The sequence below is a fragment of the Protopterus annectens genome, chromosome 7.part0, assembly GCF_019279795.1.
Source record: "Protopterus annectens isolate FY-2018-M chromosome 7.part0, PAN1.0, whole genome shotgun sequence".
NCBI classification, from domain to species: Eukaryota; Metazoa; Chordata; order Ceratodontiformes; family Protopteridae; genus Protopterus; species Protopterus annectens.
In genome coordinates this window covers 84,616,943-84,640,537 of record NC_056739.1, presented here as the reverse complement: position 1 = coordinate 84,640,537, position 23,595 = coordinate 84,616,943, and the positions used below count along the sequence as shown (strand labels likewise).

Genomic DNA, 23,595 nt, shown 5'->3' with positions numbered 1-23,595 from the left:
GGTATTGATGTACTCTTGATCAGATGGATAGCTGCATGGCTTACAAATAGGACATGGTAAGTATTATACAGCAACTGGACAGGTGAAATCCTTGGTTACAGTCATGGTGTCCTTCAAGGCTGTGTCCTAGACTTATGCTTGTTTATTTATTTAACATTTTTTTAATGGGAATGAGCCAATTTTTGGTGGAGGCCCAGGGAGAAATGTTCCAGACGCATGTCTTTGTAATGTGGAAGGAAACCAGAGCACCCGGAGGAAACCCACATGAACGCAGGTAGGACATGCAGACTCCATACAGAAGGCACCCCAGCTGAGAATAGAACCGGAGAATTTCTTGCTGCGACAAGAAATGTTCTGTAATGGCAACAATGTTAAACACTGCACCACTGCGCTGTCCATCATTTAGATTGTATCTTTCAATCTATCTTGTTTATCTGAGGTGTCTGTATGCAAATGATTTGAAATGGGTAAACTGATTACGTGTGTTACAGATCAGGCATGTCTGTAAAAGAACTTGACTAAATTAACCATTTAGGCAATTTGGAAAACATAGATTGAAAGGTGAATATTTAATACAGCACACAATGACTGAAACTGTATGTTCATTTCATTTAAGGACCTTGATATATGAGTAGATACAGCTTTGAGTTTTTCTATTCGTCTCAACTAATTGATTAATTATAGTTACATAACTATAGGTTGTATAAAAAGACTTATAAAGTCTAAGAAATCAGAAATAGTTACAAAGACCTCTCCTTGAAGGACTACTATTATGGTAAGTATCTTACATAGCTGCACTATCTTTTTTTTTCTCTGAGGATGGTTACTGTAACAATAAATTATAACTTTTTTGAGATTCCCAAGAAGTACATTGTTAGTTATGGGAGCAGATAACTACAGAAACCCAGTTTTCCAAATCATATCCTGCCTCTAAAATGTGAATTTAACTCAAAGTATTTTGTGAAGATGTGGTCAACAGTCCAAGTAGTAGCTTCCAAAATGTGTTAAAATTATTTCTAATGTAAGCTGCTGAAGTCGCTGCTGTTCTCTTGGAAGGTAGTGGAATGGACTGCTGTAACTCTGCCTTGCAAAACTTTTGTTGCATTATCACACCAAAGGCATTACAGGTGTTAAGCCATTTAGAAGCAATTTGTTTAGTGGCAGGCATGCCTTCTTTCACTCTTTTTTGAAGGAGACAAGTAAGCAATCTATTTTCTTGAAACTCTTGTGTCTTTCTTGGAAAGTAATGAGTTGCCTGTCACATCTAGCATATGTAAAAAATTCTCTCCGTCATGCTGGCAGCTTGGCTAAAATGACTGGAAGATGAATGGACTACTTCAGAGATATCATTGAAACAACTTCTGGCAGAGAGGAAGGATTGGTCTGAATGGCTCTTTCATTATGAAATACCACTTATGGTGGATTACACATGACAGCTTGCTACTGAGATTCTTCCCCTGGGGTAAAACCCACTAGAAAAAAATGTTTTCCAGAAAGAAACCTTATATCTTTCGAATCTGCTGGTTCAAAAAGAAAAATAAGATTAGGATTTACAACATAAAATTTATGTCTCAACAAGAGAAATATGCATTTTTGACTATCTTAAATTAAGAATGACATTTAGGAAGACCTTAAATAATGGGTGTCTTGCCAAGTTAATTTTTTTAATTATTTTTGCAAGACCTGATATACTCACAGACTCTTTCCTGGTTTTCTAGTGTGCCACTAACACCTACCATTTAAAGCTATATATTCTCGTAATATGGCAGTCTTCTATTCCATACCTACCTACTGGCTATGGGTGAAAAAACTGCATTTAGTTCATGCTCTTAGCTTGTGCAAATATACAGCAGGGAGCACACACACCTTTACCTTATTTGTTGAGGTTTAACATGCATGTTTCTCTATCTGCCCAACTAATATAGTCTCCTACCAACTCTGCCCCTCGACATGAATTATAGTAACTACTCTGCCCTCCACCAGGGTGGTTCTATTTACACCTCAGCTAGCCTTCCTTATCCAGGGATGGGAAACAAACTCACCCTCCACCTGCCAGCCCTCCAACACACTGAATCTGTTCCCAAACCTAGGTCACTGGCAGCACAGATGGATAATTTTCCACAGCAACATTGGTCTGGCTAATGAATAAACAGGTTTGCTCTAGGACTTATAGGATAAGAACAAGTGAAAGGGTCTAGATCTTGTAATGTAATTCAAAAGACAACTTGTCTTCCAGTTCTATATGTAAGATTTCCTTGTATTTGGTCTTCGACTTCCTTTAGGATGGTTACGACTTAAGCAGGGAAGAAATTACTCTTACAAATGAAAATTCTATTCTCAATGCAAATAGGTTTAGTATCTGGAGATTTGGAGGTAGCATTTTGCCTTGTTGTTGTGTCAGTAAGGACATGCAGAGAACTACTGGCCATAGAAAGAAAGAAAGGTCAGATTCATTAAAACAGAATATCATAAGATGTCTTGGTCATAACAGAGCTGCCAAGATGAAATTGTCCACAACTTATTTTTCTTTTAGGAGATCAATATGAATGAGAAAAAATGGTCTGTTTGAGTCCAAGGAAAAGAGGAGGCATACGGCTTTAAACCTGCCTCGTGGAAAAGAAATAGGAAAAGGTTTGGACTCGACTGTTGAAATGAAAACAGGTCCACTTCTGGGATACTTAATCTTTACACAATGTCTCAAAAGATCTGTGGATCCAATATCAAAGTCAGTTAGAGTTATCTTCTTAGATGAGGTGTCTAATGATCTGTAATCCTGGGGCATGGACTGCTGATAGTTGATCTGTAATCCTGCAGGATGTACTGCTAACATTTGGCCTGTTATCTTGGGGGGCTGCACTGCTGATAGCTGATATGTAATCATGGGGGGGGCTCAATGCTGATAGCTGATCTGTAATCCTGGGGAATGCACTGCTGACAGCTGATGTGTAATCCTGCAGGCTGTACTACTGACAGCTGATTTATAATTCTGGAGGATATACTTCTGACAGATGATCCGTAATCCTGGGGGGGGCACTGATGAGAAGTGACCTGTAATCCTGGGATATGCACTGTTGACAGCTGATCTGTAATCCCTGGGATTTGCACTGCTATCTGATCTGTTTAATATGTTTCATATGCTTAATGTGTTTAGGCCTAGGGGAGCTGTCAAAGAACACTGAATATGTAAAAGAGACATCAAACACCTTAACTCCCATCCACATGTCCAAGTTTTCTTTTCCTTAATCATATATGTTTGGATATTTTTTTCCAGATCCTAGGGATTATTTGAGTGATAAAATTATTCCTTAGACATGGATTGTTGCAATTAATGCAAAAGGTGACATCCTTATATTTACAGGTTTTTGGGTTTGATGACAAAGATTAAATATAGATTGTAACACCTCATCTTAAAATACTTTGTATACAGTAAATGCTTTACCCTGAAAGTGTCTGTAATGTAAAGAAAATACATTTAATTTTTTACATCTTTCTGTATAGGACGAAACCCAAATTGATGGAATTCTTTTAGTAAACTGTCTGTTCAGACTCAATTCTGTTCAAGTATTTCCTAGTGAAAATGCAGAACAAATTGTTATATTCCAGGATCGCCTTTTGTAAATAGTATATAAAGTAACAAGACTTGATTGATCCTCCAAACTTAAGAGATTTAAACAATAGTCCTGAGTTAGGGTAGACTTTCTAATGAAGTTTACATGTCAAATGAACCCCCGGAGAATGTAAATACCCAGATCCTTGTGTGAAGATACCAATTCAAGAAATTCATTATCTAATATTAATATTTTTTTATTTGAGATTTCCTGAAGTACATTACCTGACATTTGGTGTGGGTAAATCGAAAGCCAATTACTTTTGCCTAGTCAGAGAATAACTTTAAGGTTTCATTAATGTTTAATATATCTTCTTTGGAAATGACAATGCACTCCATTTTACAGTCATCATTGTATTTGGAGTACTGTATTAACTTGGCTAGTAGAAAGCACCAGGTTAAACAGAAAAGGCTCCAGGGCAGATTCCTGGGGTACACCTGACACTACTGCCAAATACTCAAAAGCATTGACGTGAAGTATATTAGGTCCTATCAGAAATCCAGTTATTAAACCAATTACTCAAGATTGTATTTATACTTCTGTGGTACTTGAAGTACTGAGAAATAAGAAAGATAATCAAATGCTTTGGCTAAATCCATATATATATATATATATATATATATATATATATATATATATATATATATGGCATCTGCATATAGGCCCTGTTCAATTGCTCGGCTAATGTCACCATAAAATTACACTTACCTATATAAAACCATAGTGGTATAAATTGTGTACTCCAGAATGGTTTTTAGGATCTAGGAAAAGATTCAGTAAACATCAATTTAAAGACTTCAGACTGATTGGATAATAATTATACATTCCTGACTTGTTACCATTTTTGTGAACTGGTGTAACTATAGGCTTTTTTCCAACAGAAACAATGTATTGAATCAGTAGTATGTTAAATATTTTGTGTAAGATGGGGAATAGTTCAGTGCAAATTCTTGTTAGAGTTACTACTGGAATATTGTCAGGACCCACTGATTTGGTAAAAGTTGATCACTAACTCCTCAGATATTACAGGGCAGATTGAATCAGTAGGTACTGGTGAAGGTACAGGGACAGTATATGTAAGCTGTATTCACTGATTCTGAGAAATAAGAACATTCTTGACAGAAATTGTTGATATTGAGTCCCTTTCTTTGGTACAATAATGGATACATCTATTATTCACTGTGTTGGTCACTAACTTGCTCTTTAAAATTAGTTTTTCTAGTTGCAGTTCTCCATTTAGTTTTTTTTTCATATTTTAACTGAATTTTGTTCCAGGATGTTTGATCCTTTTTGCATTTTTCAAAGTTTCTTTTTCTCATAAATTTTACATAACTTTGTTCCTCGCTAAAAATGAAAAAAAAAAACTGTGTTTTAACTTTAGCATTAGTAAAACAAGTTGTTATTTAAGTTGAGTTAGTCAGATTTTTTCAAGTTGGTGATATCCTACATCAATGTCCATTTCAACATTAGCATCCCAGTTTTTTACCTTTAAAATTTCTATGTGATTTGCTTTATTAATTTTATTAAAGTTGATTTTTTTTCTTTTGATGATACACACTAATTGGGTCCAGTTGAATACTGAACATTATCAATCAATGCTCTGCCTAATGGTTGATCAACAGCGGCGGCTGGTGCCATTGGACTGCAGCCCCCCCCCCCCCCCCCCCCAGCTGTGAAGAAAAAGAAAGTTTACAAAATAAAATATTTAAAATTAATTATTTCAATTCAAATCTGCAGTACTTTTCTGTGTTTTGCTTATCTGCGAGTCTGACTGACTCGCAATTGCGAATGCTCGGTGAGTTCCATGTTTTTTTGTTTTATTTTTTTTAAATTAGTTTCTGCAAATCTGCACTGCTGTAAAAGCAGTTCAGATTAAGGAGAGAAGGCATCAGTGTGATGCCCAGTAGTCTGTGTGGTTTAACTGCACAGTAAAGTGGAAGGGGATCAGATTGCCACGTCTGCAGTCACGTATGTGACGTGGACGGCTGGATGGCTACTGATTGGTTCTCACTCTCTTCCCAAAAAAGACAGCGAGAAACAATCAGTAGTAGTAGCACAGTACTTTTGCTACCATTGGTGGAACAACTTGTTTGTTTTTGCTGACAGAGTTCAGAGTTGAACTTTGATTCCTAATCCTTTCTAACTTCTGTGTTCACCTTCTTACAACCAATGGTAAGTTGCTAAGTGATGTAGCTGGAGTCTGGACCATTTCTAATTTTCTGCTAGTTTTGGAGGCATTTTCTTCTTTGCTATGAACTACAATGCATTTCTTTTATAGGCGACCGTGAAAATGTTTCTTTGTAGTTGCACACGCAGTTCATCAGGTTTATTATAAAAGCTAGACCGGCTTGTGACAAGGATTTAAGCTTAAATGCATTGTACACTATACACCTGCATGTATATATTTTGGGTTAGTCTACTAATATGAAATGCATTCTGCACTACAGTAAGTATGAAGACTTGATAGTTTGTGCATTCAAATGTGTTTACCTTTGCTGCAGGTGTGAAAAGGGAGGGCTTGATGCCCAAACTTCTTGGTACAATTTACTTGCATTCTGGAGGCAGTGCAGTGCAGACAGTGTCTATGTCAGTAGTGGTTCAGAGGATTTGAAATGCAGAGTAATAGTTTTGTTGCTACTTTCACCATCTAGCTTTACTGTTACATCAGTTTTATTTGGTTAAACAGTATGCATATTTATATATGTACATATTCAGACAAGAGAGATAAATAAAGTTAGCAAAACTTTCATTTTTTACTTTACTAGCTGAGAAGTATTTACCTTTGCAAGTGAGTGTGTATCTGTTTTCAATGACTAAAACTTAGCAGCCACTAGAAGCAATATGCAGCAGTAGAGTTCTTTCATTCATCTTCATTCCCTGTGTGATTTTTGCTTACAGAACTGATAAATCCTGTACCTGCTGTAGAACTGGGTGCTATGAGCACGATGGCTGTAATGTTGGCTGTGCAAGTCTTGTATATTTGGTTTTCATATGGAGCATGTGAAGACTGATAACAGTCAATTGCTGCAGTTAGAAAAGGTGGGCCTAAGGAAATGTGAAAAAAAAAAAACAACTGATGATTACCAGTGTTGAATTCTAGCTCAGTAATGTCTGCAAAGTATGTATGTATTATTTTGTCACGTAATTTTTAAATGTGTAGCCCATATTGTCTGTACAATTATGAGTTATTAACAAATTGTCAGATGTGTGACCACAGACATTTTTTTACCACCATATATTTAGTGCAGTGGCATCTTAAAGCTGGCACCAGGCATGGCAAAAGTACCTTACATGCAGGTAACTATGAACAACTGGGTCACAACGGAAGTAGGTTCAGGTTTGGAAATCTAAGCCCCCCCCCCCCCTTTCTAACAATCTGCACTGTGTGTGTGTGTGTGTGTGTGTGTTTGTGTGTGTTTGTGTGTGTGTGTGTGTGTGGTTGCTGCTGATGACCTACATAACACCAGAATACACTGTACTAAATATATTATCTTGTGTTTTAATAGAAAACCATTTTATATGTGAAGGTTTTAAATTAATTGAAGTGATGTGTGATCGCAGCACTGAAATCAGAACCACTTATTTATCTGTGTGTGTGCAAAGAGGATAAGGCAGAATCAAATAATGCATGTTGCTTTATGCTGGCTTAGAGCTGTCTACACAAATGGTACCCACTGACCTGACTGAGGAAGTGTTTGCATGTGCTTTTGTCATTTAAGCAGAAGTTCCCCATGGCTGCATCATAGCTGTTTTGCATATTTTAGTGCTGAACAGCTGCCCACTGTTCAATGCCCATGCATGTACTTTCCATAGTGTGTGTGTGTGTGTGTGTGTGTGTGTGTGTGTGTGTGTACAGATTTTCACAGAATATCCAGATTTTTGCATCACATTTTCGGTCTGTTTTTCATAAATTTGTGGTTTTATGGCAAATTAGTGGCAAATCATTAAAGATTGAAGTTAGAAAATGACAGACATTTGAGTTTTAGATTTCATACCCTTCAGAAAATTCATACTAATGAAAGACCTACTATTTTATTAACTTTATAAGTTTATAAGAGCAATATTTAAAAATTGTCCTTATTTTTGGGCCTTTGTCCTACTTTATGGCTTTATCCAGATTTCTTGTTCTGAGGTTGAGAGGATAATAAATGTGTCAGGGCCATCACCGTTAGCCAGCGACATTTCAAATTGCGACATACTTGTTGTACCCTACTTCCCCATGTAGTGACTGGAGGTAAGTCTTCAAACCAACCTATATATATATATATATATATATATATATATATATATATATATATATATATATATGGTTCCCATTCAGAAGCCTGAAACATCATAAGCCTGAAAATCAAAATCCTGAAACCAAAAGCCTGAAAATTCAGAATCCTGAAAACTCAAAATCCTGAAAGCCCAAAATCCTGAAAGACCAAAATCCTGAAACTCAAAATCCTGAAAACACAAAATAGACATACTGATGTCATTGTGGCTTTGCTATTGAGCCCTGTGGTGTTAGGTCATGCATTGGGGTCAGGTAAGTGTGGTTAGGCATGTATGCAATAGTGACAAATATTGGGGTTAGGGGCAGTTTAAGTGAGTTAGGGTTAGGCACGGGTCAGGTGAGTGTGGACCTTAGGGTTAGGGTTAGGGTCAGGGTCAGTTGGTAGATATTAGTGTCTTTATAGTGACATATTAGCATTATTTGTGTTTTCAGGATTTTGAGTTTCAGGATTTTGGTCTTTCAGGATTTTGAGTTTTCAGGATTCTGAATTTTCAGGCTTTTGGTTTCAGGATTTTGATTTTCAGGCTTATGATGTTTCAGGCTTCTGAATGGGAACCATATATATATATATATATATATATAACAATGTGCTGTATAAAGTATTAAGCATGCGCCATAGTGACTGAGCATTTATTTCATGTAAACTAAATTGGTAAACATTGCCAGCATTGATCCCACTGTACCATAGCTCCACCACTTTCTAGTTGGCCACACCCCTTCCCATTGGCCCCACCCATTCAGCTGTCTCCTGCAGCCCCCCCTTTGATTTGAGGTCACCAGCCGCCACTGTTGACCAACAGACACATTTGAAACATGATCAGTACTATTAGTTAGTAATATCATTCTGAGACATTTCTTCGTTTAGAATAGGTAGACAGTTTATGCCTCCTAATGGCCTTTTTAATTTCCTATATGAGAAACTGAATGATTCTTCTAGAAAGTCAGTGAGCTCACTGCATGTTCGAATTGACACAGCATTCTCCATTATAATAACTACAGAGAACAGTGCTGGGGGAGGAATTAGAGAGATTTATGGCCAACTTTCACAAATTTTATCTTGAACTGTTTCATTAATTGACAAATAATCAGAGTCAGATGTGTTGTGTAGGTGCTGTAAGTCAGCTGACTCGGGTCATGGCAGATCTAAATTACTGGTGTTTAATTCATCAGCAGTCTGCAGGAACTTATTGTTATTAAGTTTTATCACTTCTCCTTATTTTTTCTTCCCTAGATTGAAAGCTCTTTTCTGTTTTTCTTTTCTTAATTTTTAGTGACCCAGCTAAGTTAATTTTATCTGAGAGTTCACAAAGATGGTGTTATTCAAACAGACCTTGGAGGAACCCTAACATTTGATAAATGTTACAAAACTGAAAATTAGTCCACTAAATCAATAGGAAATGCTAAAAAAGGCAAAGGTAAAATAAAAACAAGGAAGTGTCACAACAGAACCCCGAAATGCACAAAACGGGATGAAAGTAATACAAAACACCACTATTTTGCTTTTCAATTATAGGCATTCTGCTCATTTTGGGATGCTTCATATACTAGGGATAAAGCCTCTGATTGGCCAAAGAAGTTGTATAACATGCTAGTCCACTAAATCAATAGGAAATGCTTAGAAAATGGCAAAGATTAAAGAAAAACAAAAAGGTGTCACCTAAGAAACAGAGTTGATATATATAAGTTCATGGGGTATGGAGGTTGCAAAGGAGGCTTGATCCCCAAGCAAAAAGACGTTTTAAGGAGAAGAGTGATTTTCATGATTTGCAATTGTGATGTGTTTTTGGTCTTCTTCTTCTTTTTTTTTTTTTAACCCCATTTTGTCAGTTTAAATAGGAGAAGGTAATGGATAAGTTGGGGAAGAAGATGTAGGCTTCTAGTGTCTTAACTAACAGGATTTTAAGCCCATACAATAAAGTTTTTCCTTGTGTCTTTTGAGAACATGCAGAAGTTAATGGTTAACCTTCCTTCTTATGAGGTAAATAGCTCATTAAATTCTTCTGTGACAGGTCTTCTTTAGGTGACAAGGCATACTCTGAAGTGTACTTACGACACCGCAGACTCATCTTCCAGAACAGTTGTTTCTGGTTCACTTTTGATAAGAATTGCTTGGTTTTTGTCTCAAAACCTTTCTGATTAAGGAAAATCTGAATAAATGTGAGGAAAAGGGGAAATTGATGCAAGGAGTTAACACAACATTTCAACCTTCCTTTTTCTAAAACAAAGTAACAGTTTTAACCCTTCCTCAGTCCCCTTCTCAATAAACAATTTAAACAACAGGGCCCAGTCTTGGAGCGGGGGGGGGGGGGGTCAATGGAAAACCTGCCTGTGTAAGAAACAGGAGGTTCCTCTCAGGATCATAGCTTTGTTCTTGAAAACCCATCACAGTCTCCATTTGAACCAGTTTATCAGGCTGATTTGAGGTTCATAACATGGAAGACTATTTTACTTATTGCTCCGACATCTGCTAGAAGAGTGTCTGAGTTAAGAAGCACTTATGGTGAGTCAGTCCTTCCTTTTTATTTTTCACAAGAACAGGGTTTCTTTAAGAACAAATCCTATGAAGGTAAGAAGAAAGGCAACCACTATCAAAGTTAACTATTTCTTCATGGTTGTTTCATGATACTACTTTTTGTTTCACTCACAACAGCATGCCACTTCCAGGCAGAGTTACAACTGGTTCAGAAAAGGCATTGGCTTCTTCTGTTGCTTTCTGGAAAAGAGTGAACTCTAGAAGAATGCTACAGTCAGGAACTTGACAACTTGGTCTTCAGTACACACCATTACAAAGCATTACAAACTGGATTCCTTTTCCAGGCCCAGAACTGGCTTTAACTGTCTTTGATAGAACCATTCTCCAGGGGCTTCTGCAGTCTTAGATACTGGCTTCCTCCCTGTTTTATTATGCCTGTCTAAGCTATGGTAATCTACCCATACAGCTTAAATGACTGCAATGATGATCACTTTGAACATAGTACAGTTGTGTAAGTAAACTTACCATAACACTACATGTTTTAATGCATCACCATTGCAGTAACCATCCCGGTGTCCATTTTTCTTTCTTCCTTTTGTTCTTCATGGTATGTTGCCAAGGTGTGGTTCCTTTCACCCTTTTGTATATAGTTATAAAGATATATATTTGTTTTGCTTCCTAGCACATGTATTCAGGGCTCCTGTCTTCTTCCTGGGCAAAATATCCTTTTGACAATTCTTTGGTCTTTTACAAGAGCACCTCACTCACTCCTGGCAAGAGGAGAGTCTGGAAGGCTTCCAAAGCTTTTGGAATCTGGACTGTGCAGATTGGCTAAACCCACATAGCTTAGACAGACAGATGTGATGAATGGAATTGGAATGTTGCAATCTAATAAAAAGACACACAGCTTTAAACAACATTCTAAGCGTTGTATGAAGTAATCATATTAGACACCTGTTGCCAAGACAGTTTCTAGAATAGGAAGTAAACATCTGTTGGTCACAATTTATCTTGCTTGTAGAGGTAGCAGACTATTACTTCTGTAACATGTGACAAGTAGTTGAAATGCCATTTGCAGAGTTTTGTGGACGTGGGTTGAGAAGATACTGGCTCTAACCATGTCTCTAAATACTTGAAACTTGATGCAAATTCAGTGATGTCATCCCCTTCACAAAGGATATAGTAATGCATTTTTTGGCATTTAGTTTTAGTCCATGATTTTGGGGACTCAATGACTGTTCCTAGCTTATAGTCATCTGCAAACCTAGTCATCCAGAGCACTTTGGTGCTGGCTTTTACTTAGGAGAAGTAGATACCAAACAGGAGAGGTCCAGAACCGAACCCTGGGGAACTCCACTGGTGACTCGTCTCTTTCTGGAGGTAAATGAACAACTTAAAATAGGAGTTTCTCACTACAGAAACATATAATGTACAGTTTTGTTTATATTTTCAATTTCCCTATTCAACTTTATATTTTAATTTAATTAAGCAACACTTTTCAACTAATATAAATTGGGTTTCAGTGTACAGCCTCACTGATAGCACACACAACCTCTAAACAACTGTACCAACAGCAGCAAGAGAATCCCTTCAGCTCCTGTTTGGGAAAGACAGTATCACAGTTTCACATGTCAGTACTGTGATACTATTTTTCCCAATTATATAATGCATAGAGCTTCATGCATCAATAAAGGAGAACACATCAGATGTGTTCTGCACTGCACGCTATGCAAGATCTAGCATTCTCCAGTATCATTAGATAAGTGGAAGCAGGACATTCAACTAAGCTATATAAACACAAGACAGAGTATGTAAGTAATAAAAATAGTATTAATACGAATAATAATGGCTTTAACTTACAGTGTTTCCAAGCTGTGTAGTCCTTCAAAGCAATTTGTTCCAAGACTCTGAATTTTATTGTTGTGAAGATGACTAAAGAGAAAAAAAACATGCTATAGAAACAGCAGACATAATAAAGAAAATTGCTACTATAGCATTCATTTATCAGTTTCCTCAGCAAGCCTCTGAGTGGACTGGAATAATCATACCTCTCAACTGTCCAGATCTTTGCAGAATGTTGAGATTTTTGCCTCATATTTTTGGTCTGTTTCTCATAAAATTTGTGGTTTTCTGGCAAATCACTGGGATGATCTGAGGATCGAAGTCAGTAAATAAATACATTTGAGTTTCAGACTTCATATCCTGCAGAAAATGTATGTTAACACAAACCCTGATACTCTAGCACATTTCTAAGTTTATTAGAACAACATTTAAAATTTGTCCCTATTTTTGGCTTTGGCCCTCCCATTTTGTCAGACTTTGTCCAGATTTCTTGCACCAAGAGGTTGAAATGTTTGCTGGGTTTATTTTGAGACTACAAGTCTGGCAGATGTGTGGATCATGAAATGATTTCAGTCCTCAGTTATATTCATGAACAGAGTTACATTGTTGCATCTCTCTTTAAATTATATGTTACAGGCATATTTAATGAAGCAATCACATTTACAAATTAGCAGAAAAAATCATGCCTCCTTCTTGCCCATAGTACAGTCCATAAGAGGAGCTGACAAACTCTTTTTCTGTTTTTAGTTGCAATGATCACCACTAATTGATATTTATTTAGCTTACTTTGCAGCATACTATATATATATATATATATATATATATATATATATATCTGTGTGTGTGTGTATATTTATATATAGAGAGAGAGTGTGTGTGAGAGAGAGAGAGAGAGGGCTATATAGTGTAAACACCTCCTTAGTTAACAGTGACAACTGTGGGCAAATGTGGAGGGTTGCATTCAACCACTACTAACCAATATGTAATGGAAAGGCCAACCTGGCACCAGAGAGGTTGTCTCTTGAGTCACACACTCTTTTATTCTGGTTCTCATCGGTAGCTTTTTCTTCTTCATTCAGATGCCTGTTGTAATACGGTTTCCCTTTGCACTGTCTAAGGCTTTTTATGCGCTTTATTTTTTCTTGGACTGCTTTCAACGAATAACCTCTATCATACATATTACTTACTAGATCTTCAGTCCTTGTAATAGGTGCAAGTTATGTAAATTTATAGATACTAGCAATAGATTTTACCATCCAATAACAGGGAGAATATATACACTGAGAAGATATGCCAGTTGCTGTATGGAAAGTATTGTTTATTTAGCCTCTTGACAAAAATGCAAAGGATTTTATGTGGGTAAAAGCAACAGAACTTTGAAAGAGTGCATAATTCAACATCTTAGTGATATAAAATGTGGTAAACAGACTAATGGGTTGGTTAAACATTTCACATTTAGTCCCTTGGTAATTAGCAAAGAAGTTTAAAGCTCTAAGCTGTTAATGAGCTGCTGTACCACAGTATAGGGTTTGAGTTCTTCTATATTCATTTGCTTACTGTGTGACTCTGAGCAAGTCACTAAACCAAAAAGTACTTCCAAGTCACCTCTGAAAAGGTACAAATTGTTCAACTGGCTTACCTATTCAATAAATAGATAAAATAAAAAATATCATAAAATAAAATAAATGGCCAGAATCTACCATTTATTTGCTGCTCCTACTTTAGTTTAATTTAACTAAGTAAATTAACATCTTTCACTAGCAGTAGGCTCAAGTGATCAAGCTAAGTGGAGAAGGAAGCCACAGTTTGTTTACATACAGTACTACGATAACCCTCTTCTCAGATAATAAATCACAATAATTGATAAGGACTAACCATCCACAAGGGCTTAATCTGAATAAATAAACATTAATTAAATAATAAAACAGACAGTGAAGGTACAGGTTACATATGCAGAGGAATGAGAAAGTACATACACTACATCAAAATAGTAATTAATTATACAGCTAGATTATGTAAGGAAGTATCTGATATACAACTAACTAAATATCATAACTATCTCTTAAAGAGTTGCAGGATCTAATTACTCTAAGCTAGACAGATTAATAAAAATACAAAAGCAGAGCAAAGCTTTTCACAGATGTTCACCAAGATCTCCCACACTAAGACAAGACAGAACAGGATATACCAAGACCAGTGTCAAATATTTATACATCCTCATTTTTGTATAGAAAATCAGGAATTATATAATTTCCTTTCTAGAGAAAAATGTTACATCAGACTAAATTAGAACAATATATCCCACCTTAGAGAATGGGCAAATTTACATCTTGCCGTAAATAGCACAAGTAACAAAAATCTGAGGGTAATACTACTCAATGCCAGAAGTCTAAACCTCAAAATGCATGCACTCTAGGCACTCCTCAGTATGGAGAAAATCGATATATGTGCAGTAACAGAAACCTGGTTTAAGGCTCCAGAGAGCACCCCAACACTACCAGACTACAACTCATACCATACATTTCGGCCACAGAACCCAGACCGAAATACAAAAGGCGGGAGAGTATCCATATTCATCAAGGATACCCACACCTCCAGGTTAGTGGCACAGCATGATGCTTCAGAGATTATCTACGTGCAACTAACAATGGGCAGGACTGCAATTCAAATTGCAACTTGCTACAGATCACCCAACATGTCCCAGGACCCCCATTCCGCATTTTTGGAAACACTAGGTAACATAAAGGTCATACCAAACACCCTAATATTGGGTAACTACCCAAACATTAACTGGAAGAACTACTCAAGTACTAACTCCCTTGCCCAACATTTCCTAAAATTTATAAACTCAAAAGCCCTGGAACAACTGGTCAACCCTCCCACCAGAGGTGACAACATATTGGACCTGGTCATTACCAACATGGGTGACCGGTATTCCACACCGGAGGTCAACCCCTCGCTGGTTAGATCTGATCATAAACAAATCACTTTGGATATCCACATTCCGCCCCCACCCCCGGACAAGGAAACCACTGTGAAAAACTTTTCAAAAGCAAACTTCACGTTACTTAAGACGGAAGTGGAAAGTTTCAAAGCCCCCATGCTAAAGGATAACTCTGTCCAAGCTGCAAAATCCTTTACTAATGCATTCTACGGGCACCTACAAGAATGCATGGATCGTGCTATCCCAAGTAAAACCAAGACTCACTCCTCCAAGAAAGGAAACCAGTCTGGTGGACCCCTGCCATAAACAAACTATACAATAGAAGGAGGAAACTAGTACAGAAAAGAGTAAAATTCCAAGAAGGGAAGACATCCCTGATCAGTATCAACAAGAAACTACAATCCCTCATAAAATCATCCAAGGCGAGCTTTGAAAGAGAACTTGCCAAGGACTCCAAAGATAAACACAAGGCATTCTTTAGCTATGTCAAGAATCTAAGTGGCAATGCTCAGATCTACTCGGAGTTAGTGCAGAATGGCACAAAATACACTGAACCAACCAATATTGCCAACATCCTGGCAGACAGGTTCAGTGCAAACATCACCCCCCCTCTTATCTCCAAAAGGGCCCATAACCATACCAGAAGAATGTAGAGCCCCTGAAATCACAGACACTCAGGTTAAAATAGCCCTCTCCAAAGCCAAAAACACAGCATCAATGGGACAGGATGGTGTCCCAGGCTACGTCCTACATGAGCTCAAAGACAAACTAACACCTCACCTAAACACACTGTTCAAACTCAGCCTCTCCACAGGCTATGTACCCATAGAGTGGAGAACAGCAACGGTTATTTCACTCCACAAAGGTGGAGCCACAACAGAACCTGGGATCTATTGCCCTATAAGTCTGACTAGCTTGGTCTGCAAGGCTATGGAGCACATCATCATGAAACTCATTAACAGAGACATAGGGAACCTCCAAACACTGGACCCTACCCAGTTCGGCTTTGTTAAGGGCAGATCATGCCTCCTAAACCAGGTGGACTTCTTTGCGACAGTTACCAAGGCTATAGACGAGGGAAAGGTGGTACACACAGCCTACCTAGACCTAGCTAAGGCCTATGACACCATTACCCATTCTGGTATTATAGACAAGCTCACCAGCCTGAACATAAACCCCTATATCACAAGATGGGTTGCCAATTGGCTCATGGACAGAACCCAGGTGGTAAGAGTTGCAGGAGCTAGGTCTGACTCTAAACCAGTTACAAGTGGCATTCCCCAGGGCTCAGTCCTAGGACCCCTCCTGTTCGGCATATACTTCTCAGAGGTACAGACAAGCACAGGAGGACTATGGCTGACCAAGTTCGCAGGCAACTGCAAACTAAGGGCTATAATTGACTCTCCGGCTGACACAGAAATCCTTCAGAAGGGTCTCATTGAGATGGATACCTGGTGTCAAAATCATGGCCTCAAGCTAAATGCCAAAAAGTGCATAGTTATTCCCTTTGGAAATAACAAAGTACCTACAAACTACCGCATAGGTGGTCGTCCCCTAAATACGGAAAACGTAATAAGGGATCTGGGGACCCAAATAGATATTAATCTCTCCTTTGATAATCACATTGCCAAAGTGGTTACAAAATCCTTCTATGTGGCCCACCTAATCACAAAAGGGTTTGCATCCAGATCAAAAGAGGTCATTGTGCCCCTTTACTCATCACTCATCAGACCCATCATAGAGTACAACGCCCCATTTGGGATGTACCTTACAAGACACCTGCAATAGCTAGAAATACCACAGAAGTACCTCATCAAGAGGATCACTGGCTTCAAACAGATGCCCTATGCAGGTCGACTGAAGAAAATCCAGCTGTACTTGGTTGCATACCGCCTGCTCAGAGGTGATCTCTGCGTGACATACAAGGCTATGTCCAACCCAGAATTGATGGACATGCTCCACCTAAAGAAAACCTTATCCCCTTGAGCCACACGGTCTAGGGATCTAAACTTCATCACAACAATAAATTGGATGTGCTGTAGGGATAGATTCCTGTCCCAGAGACTTCCTATGCTTTGGAACAAGATTCCAATCTACATTAGGCAGAGCTCCTCACTAGCACTCTTCAAGAGAAACCTTGACAAGTGGATGAGAAACAGAAAGTTTACCCCGGGGATCACTTCAGTGGCTCTGCTGGACAGAGGCACAGGGAACTAATCTAAGGGGGCAGCGAAAGCCAACACATTCTAGCTAGGCTTATAAATGCCTTCGGGCAGATAGCCTAATACCTACCTATGAACCTATGAAACTATGACTGGAGCATGTTTGTTCTCCAGTTGGGTATTAATGTAGAAGCAATGCTCGCTGAAAAAACGAGTCCACCCCTTCACGGCAGCATATAAGCTGCCCTGGAGCTTGGATAGAAAAAAACTAACATCCGCCATTATTTTACACTCGCTAAGCAGTGCTTTTGCTGTTTAGCAAGTGTAAAATGTAAAAAAAGAAAAAAAAGGAAAAATAAAATAAAAAAAAAAGATGTGTGTGTTTGTCTGTGTATGTCCGCATGTGAATGAAAGCAAGATCGAGTGAACCATTATTTTACACTCACTAAGCAGTGCTTTTGCTGTTTAGCAAGTGTAAAAAAACTGAATAAAAGTATATATGTGTGTATGAGTGTGTTTATGTTTCTGTCTGCGTGTATGAGTGAATGCATGCATGAAAGCAGAAGAGACTGTGTGTGTGTGTATATGTATGTGTGTGTGTAAAAGCAGAAGAGATTGTGTATGCATGTATGAGAGAGACAGTGAACACTGAGATCGATTGAGTTGTTATTTTACAGTCGCTAAGCAGCGCTTTTGCTGTTTAGCGAGTGTAAAGTAAAAAAGAAAAAAATTAAAATTAAAAAAGTGTGTGTGTGTGTGTGTGTGTGTGTGTGTGTGTGTGTGTGTGTGTGCTTATGTGTGTGAGAGTTTATGTGTGTATGAAAGCAGAAGAGACTGTGTGAGTGAGAGAGAAGAGTGAGATCGATCCCTGGCAGCAACAGTTAAGAGGTCTGCATACCTCTCGACATACCTCTCAACTATACAGACTTTTGGTTCATATTTTTGGTATGGTCCTCATAAAATTTTGGTTATCTGGTAAAACACTGGCAAAGCATTGAGAATTGTAGTCAGAAAATAATGACAGTCATTTGAATTTCAGTCTTCACTCCCTTCAGAAAACGCATGCTACTACAAAACCTCTTATTCTATCATTCTATCAAATTTCTATATTTGTAAAAGCAATGTTTAAAATTATCCCTATTTTGGGGCCTTTGTTCCACCAGTATTTATGGTTTTGTCCAAATTTCTTGTTCTAAGAGGTTGAGAGGTATGCTCTTGACCTCTTACCTCAACATATGTTTTTATATATTGTTGATGTAAGATGCTTCCTCCAACACCATTAGCATATATTACAGCAAGTTTGAAACATTAGGCAGAGGAACTATTTCACATCAAAAATGTATAAAAAAAATAATATAGTAATTAAAAAAAGTGAGTAAAGCACAACAATTTTATAGAAAGCCCATTCTCTAAGTGTAATAATGCCCTCCAGGGTGTGTTTTAAAGTGTAATTAATGCCCTTCTAGGGATGTAGAGGCCCTCCTCCTGTAGCGTCGGGCCTCATAGCACACACCCTGTCAGGCATTACTGCGTGCTTAGAATCCCCTCTTCCCAGACAGTGGAGTAGTTCCTCAGGAAAAAGACTAATTAGAATGGGTCTTCTCCACACAAGGAATCAAAATAAATGAACAGTACACAATATCGTACATATATCTCTTAAATGTTTGCATATTACTATCGTCTTTCTTTTCACAGTTTTTGTCAGTTGTGAAGTGCAATTTGCTTGCATTATATGACTTACTTTCTTCCTAAGTGGGGAAGGATTAGAGTGGTTCAGAAAGGTAAAAGATGGCACCACAGGAAGGAAGGCAAAGTTAAAGAGTCTGGGGGAGGGGTTGGAAAGAAAAGAAAGTGAAAGAAACCCCTCCCCAAGTGTCTCCCCTTCTCTGAACCACTCTAATCCTTTCCCTATACCACTGCTAGAATATCCCCTACCCCTTCCATACTTTTGTCTGAACTTACCTTACACTCCAATGATTGTTTTTCACTGTTGACCTTGATTCTTCCTTTCCTTGGCTCTACCCGCTCCGTTTGCCCTATGGGTTCACTCCACTCCCCTACCCTACCCCCAACCCCCACCCAACTCCAATACCCCTACACTTATACTTAGCTAGCCACTCCCACCACTTCCACCATCCAATCCAAACTACCCACCATACCCCCAAAATCTCCTCCCACAGTTCACCCATTATAGTAAGCCTACCTTTCAGAGTTTACTACCAAACACAACTTACTCTGATAAACTATTAAACAATTAACCTAAACCATAATCTCTTAAACTAACTCCACAGCTTAATTCACCCCTACCTCTACTCTAATAACCAACATCATAACCCTCACATCTTTATCCCTACTTACTCAAATAATACTTCTAATTACCTCAACTTACCTAAATTATATCACCCAACCTACTAATGCAAACCACTCCTCCCATTTCACACCACTACCCCATCCTCTACAAAGTACACATCTACTATTACTCATATATCTCCCAGTCTCTACCCCCTCAACACAAGCATGTTCTTCCCCTACAGACTCCTACCTAACTCTAAAAACACTGTTCCCAACTACACTAGTCTAATGTCCACAAAACTCTCTACTTGTATACTACACCCAAAACAAACCAAATACCTCATCCATCATCTTATCTCTATCCTTCTCTCCGGGGACATCCACCCAAACCCAGGCCACTCTACCACACTGCATCCAACCCTCTAAGCAACAGGCAAACCCCACAACTTCTCAGCTCTAAATGCTTAGAGCCTGTGTAACAAAATTCCAAACCTTCATGCCTGGCTTCTACATAACCAGTCCGATATTCTCTCCATCTCAGAAACCTGGCTTAAGCCCCACATACTAGATTCTGAAATAACTCCACCCAACTACTGCATGTTAAGGAATGACAGAACACAAAAAGGGAGGTGGTGTAGCACTCCTTAACTCAGCATCCCTCTTAGTCACTCCCTATACCAAACCCTTTCCCTAATTTGGCAAGGCAGAAATAATACCAGCCCTACTCCACCTAAACAAGCATAAACTCATATTTGTTCTCTCTGTCTATATTCCCCCTGGTCTCATCCCTTGAAGATATATTGTTCCTAGGTCTCGACCAACATTACTCATGAAACCATAATCTTGGGGGACATGAACATAAACTGGGCCACAATCCAGTCTCCCACTAACTCACTCAATATCAACTTATATAACTTTACACAACTAATCAATTCCACTACCAGGCCTTCCATAGACTGGATTCTAATATCCCATCCTCATTATATCTCTGATAGTGGTATTTTCCCAGACCCACTAGCTGACCATTTCCCCACTTTTACCCGTCTCCCCTCTTCTAGACAACTAACTCACACCTATATTTCCACTCGTTGCCTAAAGAACTTCAATGCTGAAACATTCTCAAATGCACTAAAAAGCACAAACTGGAACCCATTAAAAACTCTTTTTTAGATAATGCTCTATCCTACTTTAACTCTACTTTCACAAACCTGCTCAACTCCTTTGCCCCTCTAAAAACAAAATGTATAAAAAGTAACCCTGTACCCTGGTTAACCAAATACACCTTAGCTACTATGCGACTCCGAGACAAAGCCTGGACACGTTACCATAAAAATAAAACCACTATCACCCTAAACGAATATAAAACAGTACGAAATAAAGTCAAAAAACTTATTACCTTAGACTGCAAAGCTTATTTCTCTACTCTCCAAACCAACCACACCACCAATCCCAAACTATTTTGGAAAGGAATCTCATCTCTTCTCAACCCAGGAAAAAAAGAAAACCCTTGCCCCAACCCAGATGTCTCTGACATGGACTTGGCTACCCAATTGAACTCTTTCTTTATAGATTCCATAAGCAACCTATCATCATCCTTCACCAACACCTCTACAACCCCTCCTCAGCATGCTCCCATCCCTTCCTCCCCTAGCATCCCTTGCCCCCAACCTCCACCTTTCTCTATCAATCCCATCTCCATATCCACCCTAAAAAAACTTCTAAAATTAAAACCTGGTTTCAATGCCCCTGATGAAATTCCCTCCTACTTCCTAAAAGTAGCAACAGAAGCCATTGCTCTCCCTATCAGCATACTAATTAATCGGTCTATCTCAGAAAGCCAGGTCCCCCAGCTCTGGAAGAAGGCCTTTATTATTCCTCTCTATAAAGGTGGCAATAATAATGACATCCCAAACTTTCTCCCTGTCACCATCCTATCCCCTATTTCTAACCTACTTGAAAAGTGTGTAACCAACAACTCTTACCCTACCTCATCAATAATCAGCTTCTTACCCCCACACAACATGGCTTTAGACCAGGTCATAGTACCTTCACTGCCCTCCTCTCCTTCCTAGAAACAATCAACAAAGCCCGTGACTCTGGCCACTTCGTATCCACTCTTTTCCTTGACCTCTCTAAGGCATTTAACACTATTTTCCACAACCTCTTTCTTACCAAACTCTCTAAACTTAACCTGTCCCCTTCCTCTACCCAGTGGTTCTCAAGCTATCTCACAAACAGGCAACATGCAGTTAAATGGAAAAAAGCTACCTCAACCTTCCTTAATACATCCATAGGTGTCCCCAAGGTTCCATTCTAGGCCCCCTACTATTCAACATATTCAAAAATGATTTCTTCCAAGCCATTCCTAACTCCAGTCTCATCCAATATGCCGATGATTTTACTATAATCTGTTTCTCCCCTTCTATCACAACTCTAAACAATCTAACACAAGCCGCCTTCTCTTCCACTGAACAGTGGATGCTCGACAACCATCTAGCCCTTAATGCAACCAAAACAAAACTTATGTTATTCAATGCATCCAAAACCTCTTCCCTAGACAAATAATCCTTCATAATTAACAACAATAACAATATCCCCCTAGAACTAGCCTCTGACACAAAATTACTAGGAATTATCATTGATAATCAACTAAAATTTGCTAAGCAAATATAAAAAAAAAAACATAAAAAATTAGGTATGCTTTACCGCCACAGTCGCTTTATCTCTCCCACCACCAGGATTACATTACCTAATACATATCTCATCCCATCCCTTTTATATGGTGCGTCTATCCTAACCAGCTTACAATCTTCCCTCAAAACAAAACTCTCATCCTGTTATAACAAAATATCCAAATTTGCGGCAGGTCATAGAGTCTCTTCTCACCACTGTAATTCCCTTCACCAACTAACTTGGCTAGAATTACCAAACTTCCTCACATATACCCATCTCGTCCAAGCACACAAACTCATTCATAACCCGTCTCTCTGCCCCTCCCTAGCAAATACCTTTAAAATGTATAAACCACATATACTCCTAAGATTCAAGTCCCAAAACCTAATTAAATTGCATAAATTGCACCTGCTGCAGCTTGAAAGGCCCCAAAAGTTCCTCACCAAAAGGATAAAGGGTCTCAAAAATATGTCTTATGCTGCCCGACTGAAAGAACTCCAGCTCTATTCAGTCTCATACCGCTTGCTCAGAGGTGACCTGTGCCTGACATATAAGGCCATGTCAAACCCAGATTTGATGAATATGCTTCACCTCAAAAAATCTAGATCCCTCAGAACCACAAGGGCGGGAGACTTAAACCTTGACACGGTTATAAATAGAACGTGCTGGAGGGACAGATTCATCACCCAGAGACTCCCTATGCTGTGGAACAAAATCCCAGTACATGTGAGGCAGAGCACCTCTCTGGCCTTGTTCAAGAGGAATCTTGACCAATGGATGGGAGATTGCAGATATACCACAGGGATTACTTCAGTGTCACTGCTTGACAGAGGCACAGCAAAATGATAGGCATAGTTTTTATTCAAACTAAAGGGGTGGCGAAAGCCACATAACTATGGGCTAGGCTTATAAATGCACTTGGGCAGATAGCCTAGTATGAACCTATGAACCTATAAACCAACACTTCCTGCTGAGAATCAATTGATGTCCTTCTCTTTTGCACACCTCTGGAACTCTCTCCCTTCTCCCATCCGCACCACCAGCAGTCTCTCCTTGTTTAAAACCTCACTGCACTCGCACATTACTTCACAATGGAAATGCTCTTGCTCTCATCCAACCTAATACTATCACACTTTCTTCCTAATTTTCCAAACTTTGTTGCTTGTCACTACCTCCTAAAATTTTACATCCTTACCTCATTGTAATTCCCTAGAAAAAAAAAATTAACCTGATTTAATTTTCCTAATGAAAATCTTTTATTTCTGTATTATGTAACATCTATTTGAATGGTGCAATATGGATTTGTACTATACAAAATATGT

The 23,595-nt window shown here is 38.5% G+C and overlaps 1 protein-coding gene across 1 annotated transcript in view; it reads right to left on the bottom strand.

The window, feature by feature from the left end:
• Positions 1-23,595, bottom strand: part of LGR6 (leucine rich repeat containing G protein-coupled receptor 6) — a 655,213-nt gene that overhangs the window by 518,406 nt on the left and 113,212 nt on the right. Inside the window, exon 3 of the mRNA XM_044076136.1 lies at positions 12,221-12,292. Coding sequence (XP_043932071.1) covers positions 12,221-12,292 — 72 coding nt within the window. The remainder of the gene's footprint in view (positions 1-12,220; positions 12,293-23,595) is intronic.